Here is a 12472-nt window from a genome sequence, read left to right on the forward strand (position 1 = left end):
GGTTATTGTTGATCGTTTGACTAAGTCTCGCTCATTTTATTCCAATCAGGAAGGATTACAAGCTTACCAAGCTAGCTCGACTTTATGTAGACAATATAGTTCGACTACATGGAGTGCCTTCAAGCATTGTTTCTGATAGAGATCCTCGATTTACATCAAGGTTTTGGAAGGCCTTGCAGCAAGCCTTAGGGATGAACTTCACTTGAGTACCGCCCATCATCCACGGACGGATGGACGGTACGAGAGGACCATACAGACTTTGGAAGACATGCTTCGCTCTTGTGTTTTGGATTTTGGAGGTAGTTGGGGAGAACATTTGTCACTAGTGGAATTCACATACAACAACAACTACCAAGCCAGTATAGGCATGGCTCCTTATGAGGCCTTATATGGGAGACCATGCAGATCGCCATTGTGTTGGGCAGAACCAGATGAGCATGTCACCATTGGACCCCAGATTATCACTAGTACCACTGAAAAGATTAAGGGAATCCAAGAAAGACTTAAGGTTGTTCAGAGTCGTCAAAAAAGCTATGCCGATCTCCATCGACGGGAAGTTGAGTTTAATGTTGGTGATTATGTCTTCTTGAAAGTTACTCCTATGCGTGGCGTAACGAGATTTGGAGTGAAGGGTAAGCTAGCCCCGAGGTATATTGGACCTTTTGAGGTTATCGAGAGGATTGGGGAGGTCGCTTATCGATTAAACTTACCAGGACGGTTGGGACATGTTCATAATGTGTTCCATGTGTCTATGTTGAGGAAGTATACTCCAGATCCGTCACATGTTATTGAGTATGAGGCAATCCCTCTTCAGGAAGATGTGACTTATGAAGAGCAACCTGTCAAAATCTTGGCGAGAGAGCTAAAAGTGTTAAGGAACAGAAAGATTCCAGTAGTCAAGGTCTTATGGAGGAACCACAGGGAAGACGAAGCTACTTGGGAGATAGAGTCCGAGATGTATATGAAGTATCCTCATTTGTTTAATTTTCAACTTGAAGTTGTACTTTAAAAATTTCGGGACGAAATTTCTTTAAGGAGGGGAGAATCAAAAGACTCGGTTTGACCGAGTCAAATGGGTTTATATATATAAAATAATAATAAAATAATATATATATATGTATGTAAAAAAAAAAAAAATTATTTTGAATGCATATAGAGCATCTCGTCCCCCTCACTCTCTATCTATATTTCTCATTCTCTCTCTCTTTAAAATACCAAAAATAAAAACCCATAAACCTCCATAACCACCACACTCCGGCGACCCACCTCCGGCCACCGCCCGACCCAACGCGCCGGACAAGTCGAAAGCCCAAGTGCCGGCGACCTCACTCCCCAAGCGGCGCCGCTCCTCTCGCCGCCGTTGACTCGGGATCGCAAGTCAAAGTTTGGGATTTCAAACTTTGAACGGGTTTTCCGGTCACCTCCGGCGTCCGTTTGACGAGAGATTTTCACCACTACACTCAGCTCGTCGAGGAGAACAACCTACACTAAACCATTTTTCCCGGTTCGCAACTTTTTCCGGTGACATTTTTGTAGCTCCGCCCCTTTCCGGTGACCTCGTGTACCGTTTTGACAAACGGTTGGCATGAGTGTGATCTACTCGTCGAGGTGGTCGTTTTGATATATACTACTCCTATTTTCGGCGACATTTCCGGTACACCAATTTTTACCGCCACCGATTGTTAATGTGCACCGCTTAGGTGAGAGTAATATGTAAGTTTGGACTAAACAATGGGAGCTCGGGACTTGAGAGCTTAAGATCGTCTTTTGGAAAAAGTTTAACAACTCGGGAGAGGTAGGGACTCAACTTGATTTTTGGACTTGATTTTTATATGCGTTGTAGAACATTAGACATATTCTAATTTTTTACGATTTACAAAATTGTTTGAAAAATTGAAAACTTAATCTGCATATTTTCTGGACTGTTCTGGGGCACCGAGTGCCAAATATATTTTTGTATGCAAATATTTATGCAGGTTATGATTTTTGGGTTTATTCAAAATACAGTTGTTATGCTGCCGAATTTTCTAGAAAATAAAAAGGAATATGTTCTTTTGTTATGCTTATTATTTGCCTGCTTTGGTTATATTGATGAGAGCCATGTTGATCATGTTCGATGCATATTGTTGTTTCACGACCTAGTCTCTGTGTCATCATAGGTAGATCAGGTGTGCACTCACCTGTAGGTGAAAGACCTAGAATCTGTACAGGGAGTGAATTAAATCTGAGCCCCGTTATTTATGGTGGATATCAGATGCGACTACCCGGTTTTGGATGTCGTTTTCTATGATTTGGTATTGAGAGCTAGGGGTCTAGTGGACGGTGTGATATGCATTTGACGTTTGATTTGTGATTATTTGTGGTCTCTCTATTTTATTTGTACATATTCATACTGTTGATGAGACATTTTATTTTTATAAAGCTAACCATGCAGGAATTTTATTAAACCAAGGGTCCTTTGATATTAGTTGTTTTCCTACTGGGCTTTATAAGCTCACCCCCTATTTTCTCCCATTCCAGGAACTCAGTTTGATGTTAGTGGATGAGGATGGTACCGTTGAGAAAGGAATGTCGTTATTAGTTTAGTCATATTTTACTCTTTCACCTTCTAATGAGACTGATTTTGTATTTAAGAACAAATGGATGGTCTGGATGACTTAAATTAGCTATGTACTAGTTAGAAATGGGAAATGATGGATGCTAGGTATTATTTTGGTATTTTATTGACTTATTAAATCTATCTATTTGGTGATTACATAACTGTGGGAATATTACTGTTCTTTTATATTGATGAGTGGTCCTGATTTTATTAGTAATATATTTTTATTAATATAGGAGTTAATCCATTCTTTTAAATTAGTATTTTGTAATATAAATAAAAGGATCATTTATAAGCTTTATTTTCTTACAAGGGTCAAAGTGTGACCTTTGACCACCCAAGTTATGGATATTACACATCTGCCACAGCCTAGGGCTCGGGTCGTGACACGTATAGTCGATCGCAGTCGCCTGGTGGTTCGTCTTCTCAGAGTTATGTCGCTCATCCACAACATTAATAACAACGTCCTTCGCAACCACAATTTCAGCCTTCTTCGCAGCAGCAATTCTAAAAATTTTCGCAGCAGCAACCCTAATCTTTTCCTCAACAGCAACAACAGTCTGGTCCGCCATTGGAAAATCAGTTCTTATATAGAACACCATCAGAGTCTCGTCCGCTCGGCTCAAATTTTGCTGATTTTGGATTATTTGGGAGTTCGTCCCAGGAGCAACAATTTTTTTCAACTCCTATTCTTAACCAATCTGAGCTGGGGAATCTAACAGTGGGTTTATCATCAGATCAAGCATATGTTCCTTCTCCGCCACGGCCATCAGGAACTCGTCATGATAATAATGCGGATCAAAACTTTATAACTCGATCGAGACCTTAGTGAAGATTTTATGGAATAATTTGTTTATGTTTTTTAATAATTTAATTTAATTTTGAGATAATATTGTAATAGAATTAACGTTAAAGTAGTTTATTTTTAGACATTTTAAATTATTAATAAATTTTATTGGATTTAAATTATATTATTTATATTTGATTTATTATATTTAAATTATTATTTATATATTTATAATTAATTATTTATATAATTATTAATTATTTATTTATATATTTATATAATATTATATATAAAATTATCATTTTTAAAATTATTTTTTTAAAAAAAATGATATTTGCGGAGGACCATTAGCGACGAGATCCCCCCGCTAATGGTCTCTGCTGTTTTGAAATACAAAACTGACAGGGTGCATTAGCGGCGGGATCCCGCTGCTAGTCTGTCGCTAATACTATTATTAGCAGCGGAGCCCAATAATTTTTCTGCTAATAATAGTATTAGCGCCAGACTTTTAGCGGGAGACTTCCGTCGCTAATAATCTATTGTGGCCGAATGGAGGGCTATTAGCGGCGGAGTGGTCTGCCACTAATAGAGTAATAATATGTTGTAGTGTAAAAGTGACATTTCTTGTAGTGTGGCTAGCAAGTATTTAAGGTCCACCCATTTTAAGGATCAAAATTTGAAAAGTATTATAATAAGATATATATTATACTTTTATGAATAACAAATTTTCTTCTAGTGTATTAGTTTCTTGGAGGATTCATCTTTGTTGTTTCCCCTACAAGAAGACATTGACTAGTTGACCATGTATATATCTATGGACTTTTAAACTACTACTTGACATATTTATACTTTTCGTGGCTGAGTACTACTGAGTCTAACTTGTATACGTAATACGTGTATCATTCTGTTACAGTTATTAAATTATTAAAATTATATATATATGTAAACCTATAAACAAAGCCAAAAATTTATGCTAGCTAATTATCATATAAATCCATGATTTTATAATATAATGACAAAAAGTAAAGACCTAACTAATTTGAAGGTGGGGTTTTGGAATTGGTCAGATTAATAGGACTTGGATCCCTTTCCATTTAATTAATTAATTAATTAGTTATTTATGTTATTACCTGTTACTATTACAACACGTAGGTCATGATATACTTATTACTTAATTTCTCATCACTTTCTTTATTTGTTTGTTTTCGCAGCAGCCATTCAAATATGAAGTCATGCTTTGAATTTTCATTGGAAAATATTATCACTACATAAATTACTTTTTTTTTTTTTTTTAATATTATCACTAATAATCTATGTAGAAAATATTATCACTCTCTACATAAATTACTTGTTCAAATAATTAATTCATAATTCTATATATTTACAAATATATTGAGTGTTTCTGTAGCTAGCTTGCTCTAAAAAAAAAAGAGTTTCGTTTCTTTTTTTTTTTTTTTTTGTAAAAAACGTGATAATATATTAAATTAAATCAATTGTTATACGAGTACTTAAGAATCTAGAGTAAGCATCAGTCTAAACATGAACTCATATTGAACTATAGTAACAAATTTAGCTAGTGCGTGAGTCACACCATTCGCAACACCCGAAATAGCACAACAAAAACTACCACCAACTGCAGCTAAAAGAGATAATTTTATCAATAATAGATTTGAACACTATTAAAATCAGGAAAATTAACCCAATTACAAACAATTGAAGCATCCGTCACCATCTTCCCGACTTTGAATCCAAAATTAGAAGCTCAGAGTAAACCCATACGAAGCACCAAAAGCTCCGCCACCACCACTAGAAACTCGCCAACACAGCCAATCGACCAAGCCGCCCACACAACTCTGTTCATTCTAGTTCCTACTCCTTTTTTACTTATAATATACGTAAAAACAGTAAATCAAAGTGATTAATTTGAATTAAACTTATGAATTTTTAGTTCTTATCAATGATTGAAGAGAAGAAATACAATAAAAAGGATTTCAATTTTCGTGTTTTAAATGAAATGAGGGAACTAGAATTAGCAGTATTCTATGAGATACTATCTAGTATGGTAGAGTCACACACTAAGCATAGCAATTATATTAAATCAACTGATTAATAGAATTTTTATTCAACCTTATAGAATTATTTATTTTTGGCATCACTTATCACCCCTTCAAAACCAGCAAAACCTCTCCCCGGGTCACTGCTACATCAGTCGATAGAACAAAACACCCTCTAACTCCCCTTCTCGACTCCCCTTCCCCTCAAATCCAACTGCTGATGTACACCAGAAAAATCAATAGCTTAAAACTCCTCTAAAGCCACTGCTGCAAGGTCAACAAGCACCTCCAATCTTGACTTCTTTTTCTCAAACAACACCTAGCTCCAATCGTACCATATCCACTACCACACCAAAGCAACCAATACGAAATTATCTCGACCCAGCTCTTCGAACAGCCACACTAGCAGCTTAGAGAAAGGGCCATTTCTATGGGGACAAAGCTGACCCCAAACCCCTAATCGATGCAAAACTGAAATCAATGAAGAAAAAACACCAAAGCGTGCTTAGGGGTTTCAACCTCATCACCGCACCTCTCAAAAACTGGTTGAACAGGTACTTTTCTCTTAATTAGTTGATAATTCGTTGGGATAACTTGATAAAACATTCGCCACAGAAATTTTTTTTAACTCTCTACAGCACTCGTAAATTCCAAAGGTCAATCCACCAAGTACTCAAATTCATCGAAGAACAACCCTTATCCTCACTCACCAACTCTAAAGACAGTGAATATCCACTTTTTACCGTATAACATCCATTATAATGATAATGCCAACACCAACGATCCTCACAAGCTCCACTCACCAAAGGGATACTAAGAATCACTTCTACATCCATCGGCAAGAAGACTTGACATAAAGCCTGTATATTCCAAGAGCCATTTACATCAATAAACCCCTTAACCAACAAATTCACCCTTGGCTTAGATGTTATAGGACAAAACATTATTAGTCGCGACAACCAAGGATCTCTAAAAGTGTCAATATGTCTTCCATCCCCCACTGTCATCCTTGGTCCCTTACGCAAATTCTCCAAACCCCGAACTAAGCTTGATCACAAATGGGAAGACCCATTTCGATCCTTAGCCGCCAAGATTGACGGATGCTGAAAATACTTATGCTTCAAAACACGACTTGGTAATGAGTTAGGATCCTAAAGTAATTTTCGCATTGTCTTAGCCACCATCACTTGATTAAATAACTCCAAATCCTTAAATCCTAATCCTCCCTTTGATTTGGGTTTATAAATAGTATCCCATTTCACCCATTCAATTTTCCTTTTGTTACTCTTAGCACCCCACCTGAACTATAGTATAATTGAGCGTAACTTATGCAATTAAAAAAATCATAAGATAGTTTGGAACAGCCTGCAGAATTGACTTAATGAGAATATCCTGTCCTCCTGCCAAAAAGATCTTCGCTTCCACCCACGAACCTACTTTTGAACCTTCTCACAAATACTATCAAACTATCAAAGGTTCTCTTCTTGTTTTTCTTAAAACCATCGGAAGCCCCAAATACTTGTCATGAGTTTCCAATGAAGTCAAGCCTAATATACCCAATACACTGGTGCGCTCCGCTTGTTGAACATTCGGGCTGAATTCCAAATTGACTTATTGTCCAAAACCACACTCATAAAAATGAAGAACTCTTCGAATTGTAGCTAAAGCCAATCCATTAGCTCTACCAAAAAGAAAACTATCATTAGTAAAAAATAAATGAGACACCCTAGGCCCATACTGAGAACACTGAAAAACCCATCAATTCTCCACTCAATTCATCTTGTCGGAGAAGAGTTAAAGCGCTTTAGCACAAAACAAGAGCAGATATGGCGATAACGGGCACCCTTGCCGTAAACTGCTTCGTGTTTTTCTTTTCTAAATAATTATAGTTTTAATTTTTTATATATGTATATATATAATGATATATATTATAGTTGTTTAAGATATTTTATAAAATTCAAAATAATTTACAATATAAAAATTAAAATCCAAACAATCTAGTTCAAATGATGTCTAAAATAAAAGAAATACGTATGTAACAAACTGTTTGAATTTTTTCTGAATTTTCTAAAAATTTACAAGATGTCTTAGATAACTATTTTGTATAACTGACATACAAAAAATTAAAATTAATTTTTTTTTAATAAATTTCAATCACACATAATATTATCCTAAACATTATCTGAATATTGAAAAACAAAACAAAAGTACAATATTATTTGTATTTTTAGATGATTCACCATCAAAATTTCCAATATTATTTATTAATAATATGGAACTGTATGGAAGAACCCAGTATTTAAATTTTCTAATTGGTACTGATTCAAGCTCATAAAATAGTTTTTCATTTTTTCTGATACAAAATATAGTTATTGTTAAAAGTGTATTAGGTAAATACTATTTTAGAATTTATGTTTTGTAAAAATTACTGATTGGATCCCTTATTTTGTGATCAAATGATAAAATGGACTTTGTATTTTCTAAAATGATAAAAATAAGATATTGAGCTTAATTTTTGATAATTTTTTCATTATACAACCGACTTGAAGACAATTCCTAATACAAATAGATGCAGAAAAAATAACCAATTTTGTCATAATATTTTTAGATCTAATTATTATTAATGAATTATTATTAAGTAATTTTATTTTGACAAAAATCAGTTAAGAATCTTATTTGTATCATTTTAAAAAGTAAAAATTTATTTTATCATTTAACAAAATAAATAATCTATTTAATAATTTTTACAAAAACAAAGCCCAAAATAATATTTATCCAACTATATATATTTTGGACTCATTAAAATAGATTATATAATTCGCCAAGTAATTGGAGAGTTGAAAAAGAGAGTCAAATTCAAACTTTGGATGTATTTACATGTGGGTCCAATTTCAACCTAAATCACAAGTTAGGTGATAATAATACAATAATTTTGACTCAGCATAATATATCAACAGTTCCATATATAATAATAAAATACGAATATCCCAATTTTCTAGAGCTTAAGATTAAGAAAAGTCCAATGCTAACCCTAAAAAATTTACCTATAAAAGAAGCACTCATGGGTTACATTTCTTACACATTCCCAACACAACAATATTAATAATAATATTACCCATAAAAGGAGCTCTATATTTCTTTTATTCTCCTCTTTTAACAAAATCTTTAATCTTATATGGAGAGAGCAAGGTCGTTCTTACAATCTCCAACTTATGGAAATGTGATAACTGTCCTTAGCATCGATGGTGGTGGGATTAGGGGTATTATTCCTGGTACCATTCTCAGTTATCTAGAATCTGAGCTCCAGGTACGTACAAAACGACGTCGTACCATATACATAAATATAACATATTTATTAATTCATGCATATATTATAATAACATGCATATATATATATATATGCAGAGACTAGATGGTGAGGAAGCAAGAATAGCTGATTACTTTGATGTGATAGCTGGAACTAGTACAGGTGGACTTGTTACAGCCATGCTTACTGCTCCTGATGAAAACAATCGACCTATTTTTGCTGCCAAGGATATCAACCATTTCTACCTTCAACACTGTCCTAAGATTTTTCCTCAAGAAAGGTATTTATGTCAAAACAATGCCCAATAGGGACACCCAACATTCTACCTACTCTAATTAATTAGTCAGTCCTTACATTCATTTTTTTTACTAACAGCGCGTTAAGAAAGTCACAGTATAATACTGTGTATTACCTTCAATTCATATGTAATTACCAACTCATATTTAAACACAACTTGTTTTTTCAAGTCACAGTGTAATACTGTGTACAGGGCCGGTCCTGAGTTTAAATGAACTATAGGCAAAAATAAAATTTTGGGCCCTTATTATAAAGATAAATAATATTTTTTAAAATTATAAAAAAAATATGTATATTTTTTAAAAGAAATTTTTTTATTTGAGTCCCTAAAATGAGAGGACCCTAGGCGTGGGCCTAGCCCGCCTATGCCCAAGGCCGACCCTGACTGTGTATTACCTTCAATTCTCGTGGCCTCCTATGAGAGTCGAGTGTAATTACTAACTATTTTATAAATAAGATTTTAAAAATTCATATGTAATTACCATCTCATATTTAAACACAGCTTGTTTTTTCAAACATGTATAGTGTAATTACTAGCGTAAAGTAATTACACAATTACTTTCAAAGCAGTACTCAAAATCACGAATTATATACGTGTTGACGAATTGCAGCAGAAGTATTCCGGTACTAGGTGGGGCGGCGGAGACAATTCGAGCTCTCACAGGTCCAAAATATGATGGCAAATATTTACGTGAGTTACTTAAGGAAAAATTAGGAGATCTGAGGTTACACAACACATTGACTAACGTTGTTATTCCCACATTTGACATCAAGCGTCTCCAACCAACTATCTTCTCTAGCTATGAGGTATTTTATTTTAATTTAAATTAATAATATCAAAATGCTTACTTTTAATTTTCTTTTCTTTCTTTCTATTGACCGAATTCATTGGTTATATTTTTGTTAATTATTATATAATAGGCGAAAAAGAATCCTAGCTTAGATGCGTTGCTGTCTGATATATGCACTGGAACTTCGGCTGCACCGACCTATCTTCCGGCTCATAATTTTGAAACCACGCATTCAAACGGCCAAGTCAGAGAGTTTAACCTCATTGATGGTGGTGTCGTCGCTAACAATCCGGTAACTAAATAGATTCTCATTGTAAAAGCGTGTTCTACAATGTACCTTCCTAAAAGGGTGCACCGATGTACTACTTATCTGTTTCAGTATTTAAAATAATTTTTTAGTAATTATTTTATTTTGTAAGATATTTTAAATAACTATACATGTCTGAGATACTGAAAGAGACAGGTAATACACTGTAAGATTTTCCCAATATATATTTATATACATCTATTATTTTCAGGCTTTGGTGGCTATAAATGAAGTGTCAAAGGAAATCCACCAAGGAAACCCTGAGTTTTTCCCCATTAAGCCAACGGAGTACGGAAGATTTTTGGTTGTGTCAATAGGAACTGGTGCCCTAAAAGCTAATGACAAGTACAATGCAAGTGAAGCTGCTAAGTGGGGTGTTGTGGGATGGCTGACCAGCCACCATTCTACTCCTCTTGTCGACATGTTCACTCAAGCAAGTAGTGATTTGGTCGATTTTTTCCTTTCCACTGTATTTCAGGCTCTTCACTCTGAGAAGAATTATCTTCGAATCCAAGTAAGAAGATTTCCGTCGTTCAATTTTAGAGTATTGTTATTACGCATAAATAGTTTTTAACATCATCAGTCAGGCTTGGGTTAAGACGGGCTAGTTTTGTGTCTAACTACCAGTCCAAGGACTCAAAAGAAATATTTTTCTTTTAAAAATATTAATAAATATTTTAGTAATTTTTAAAAGTACAAAAAAAAAAAAAAATCAATAAAGGGCACAATAATTTCTTGCTAAATTTCGAAAGCCCGCCCAATCTTAGTGTCTGAACACATCATCATATTAAATTAGGAAGAATTTTATTTTTATGGTTTTTAAGATATAAATTTTCAAAAATAAGACTTTTTGTTAAAAGAATTATTTTATGGTAAAATTTTAAGAAAAAATTAAACATATAGAAAAATTTGTATAAGGTAATTGGTTATACTCATCTTATGGTAATTAGTTACTCTTCTAGTTAGGTACTTGATTACTTTTACTTAGTGCATGTTTGGCATCATAACTAAAAAACTGTCTTTTGTTTTTAAAAACAGAAAATTGTTTTTAAAAACAATTTGGCTTGTTTGGCCTTGTTTTTTAAAAACAGTTTTCAGAAAACAAAGTTACAAAAAATAAGAATTTTAAAAACAACAAAATGTTGTTTTCTGTTTTAAAAACCAATCCACCTTTGGTCAATATTGTTTTTAAAAATCACTAACCAAACATGACTTGTGTTTTAAAAACTTTAAAAACTATTTTTTGTTCTCATTTCTAAAAAATATTTTTTAAAACAAAAAACAGAAAACAATACCAAACATGCTCTTAGTTTTCTCATTTTTATTAACTTTTTTTTTCTTTCAATTTTTTTTTTTTCCATTTTTTCTAAAAAAAAAAATTGAACCATATATTTTTGAAACCCATTAAATTTTAAGCACGTTTTAGTATAAAAACCAATTAAATATATAATTTCTTCTCAAATTACATAATGACACATTTTATTATGTGTGGACCATATATGTATGTTATATATAATTAATGGTTGAGATGATGATATTTGGATATATATGCTGCAGGATGATACACTAAGTGATACGGTGGCTTCTATGGATGTTGCCACAAATGAAAACATGAATAATCTAATCAAAGTTGGAGAGGCTTTGTTGAAAAAACCTGTTACTACGGTAAATTTAGAGACAGGTTCTTGTGAGCCTTGTTATCATGGTGTTACAAATGAAGAAGCTATCAGAAGGTATATATATATATATATATATATATATATATAATTATTTATATCAAATATGTGGTCTCATATATATTAATAAATAATAATATATAAATGTGAACATTATTATGAAATAATATATATATATATATGTAATTTGTGTGTAGGGTTGCCGGAATACTTTCGAGGGAGAGGAAGGCCCGTGAGGCAAGATCACCAATGGGAAAAGTTGCCACCACAATTCCCAAATAATTAATATGCTCATCAACAATTAATTATATAGTCCAATATTAATTATAGTTGATCTATATGTGTTCTCATTGATTACTATTCTTTATGTAATATTTATTGTTTGAAATTATAAATGAATAAACGTATGCATTAATATTATTCACCACTTTTGCTTATTAATTACTATAGGCAACTGCGTTTTACACAGTCATTATACTAATTAATATATATATATATATATTTATATATATATATATATAAAACTACGTCCAAGGCACGTATATTATATTTTATGCTAGGTTTTTTTTTATATTATTTGAAAGTAAGATTATTATTGAATACTGAATGCAATATATTAGTATTTAAGAAAGCTTAATAATTTTGATTAGACAT

General features: G+C 33.0%; 1 protein-coding gene across 2 annotated transcripts; it reads left to right on the top strand.

Annotated features, from left to right (window-relative positions):
* The first annotated feature begins 8442 nt into the window (after nucleotides 1-8442).
* Nucleotides 8443-12242, top strand: LOC115724800 (patatin-like protein 2). 2 transcript variants are annotated; one of them, XM_030654150.2, is made up of 7 exons: nucleotides 8443-8747; nucleotides 8846-9027; nucleotides 9656-9851; nucleotides 9966-10127; nucleotides 10354-10656; nucleotides 11700-11875; nucleotides 12016-12242. In XM_030654150.2, exons 1-7 carry the CDS (start codon nucleotides 8616-8618, stop codon nucleotides 12098-12100), a joined length of 1236 nt encoding a protein of 411 aa, XP_030510010.2. In that variant the 5' UTR covers nucleotides 8443-8615; the 3' UTR covers nucleotides 12101-12242. The 2 variants fall into 2 exon arrangements, with proteins under 2 accessions (XP_030510010.2, XP_030510011.2); XM_030654151.2 differs by having other exon boundaries at nucleotides 8515-8747; nucleotides 9659-9851.
* The last annotated feature ends 230 nt before the right edge of the window (nucleotides 12243-12472 follow it).

The sequence above is a fragment of the Cannabis sativa genome, chromosome 6 (assembly GCF_029168945.1).
Source record: "Cannabis sativa cultivar Pink pepper isolate KNU-18-1 chromosome 6, ASM2916894v1, whole genome shotgun sequence".
Classification (NCBI taxonomy): Eukaryota; Viridiplantae; Streptophyta; class Magnoliopsida; order Rosales; family Cannabaceae; genus Cannabis; species Cannabis sativa.

Coding starts and splice junctions, on each gene's coding strand:
- LOC115724800 (XM_030654150.2), top strand. CDS start 8,616: ATGGAGAGAGCAAGGTCGTTCTTACAATCTCCAACTTATGGAAATGTG. Junction 10,128..10,353: donor GTGTCGTCGCTAACAATCCG/GTAACTAAATAG, acceptor TATTATTTTCAG/GCTTTGGTGGCTATAAATGA. Junction 11,876..12,015: donor AATGAAGAAGCTATCAGAAG/GTATATATATAT, acceptor ATTTGTGTGTAG/GGTTGCCGGAATACTTTCGA.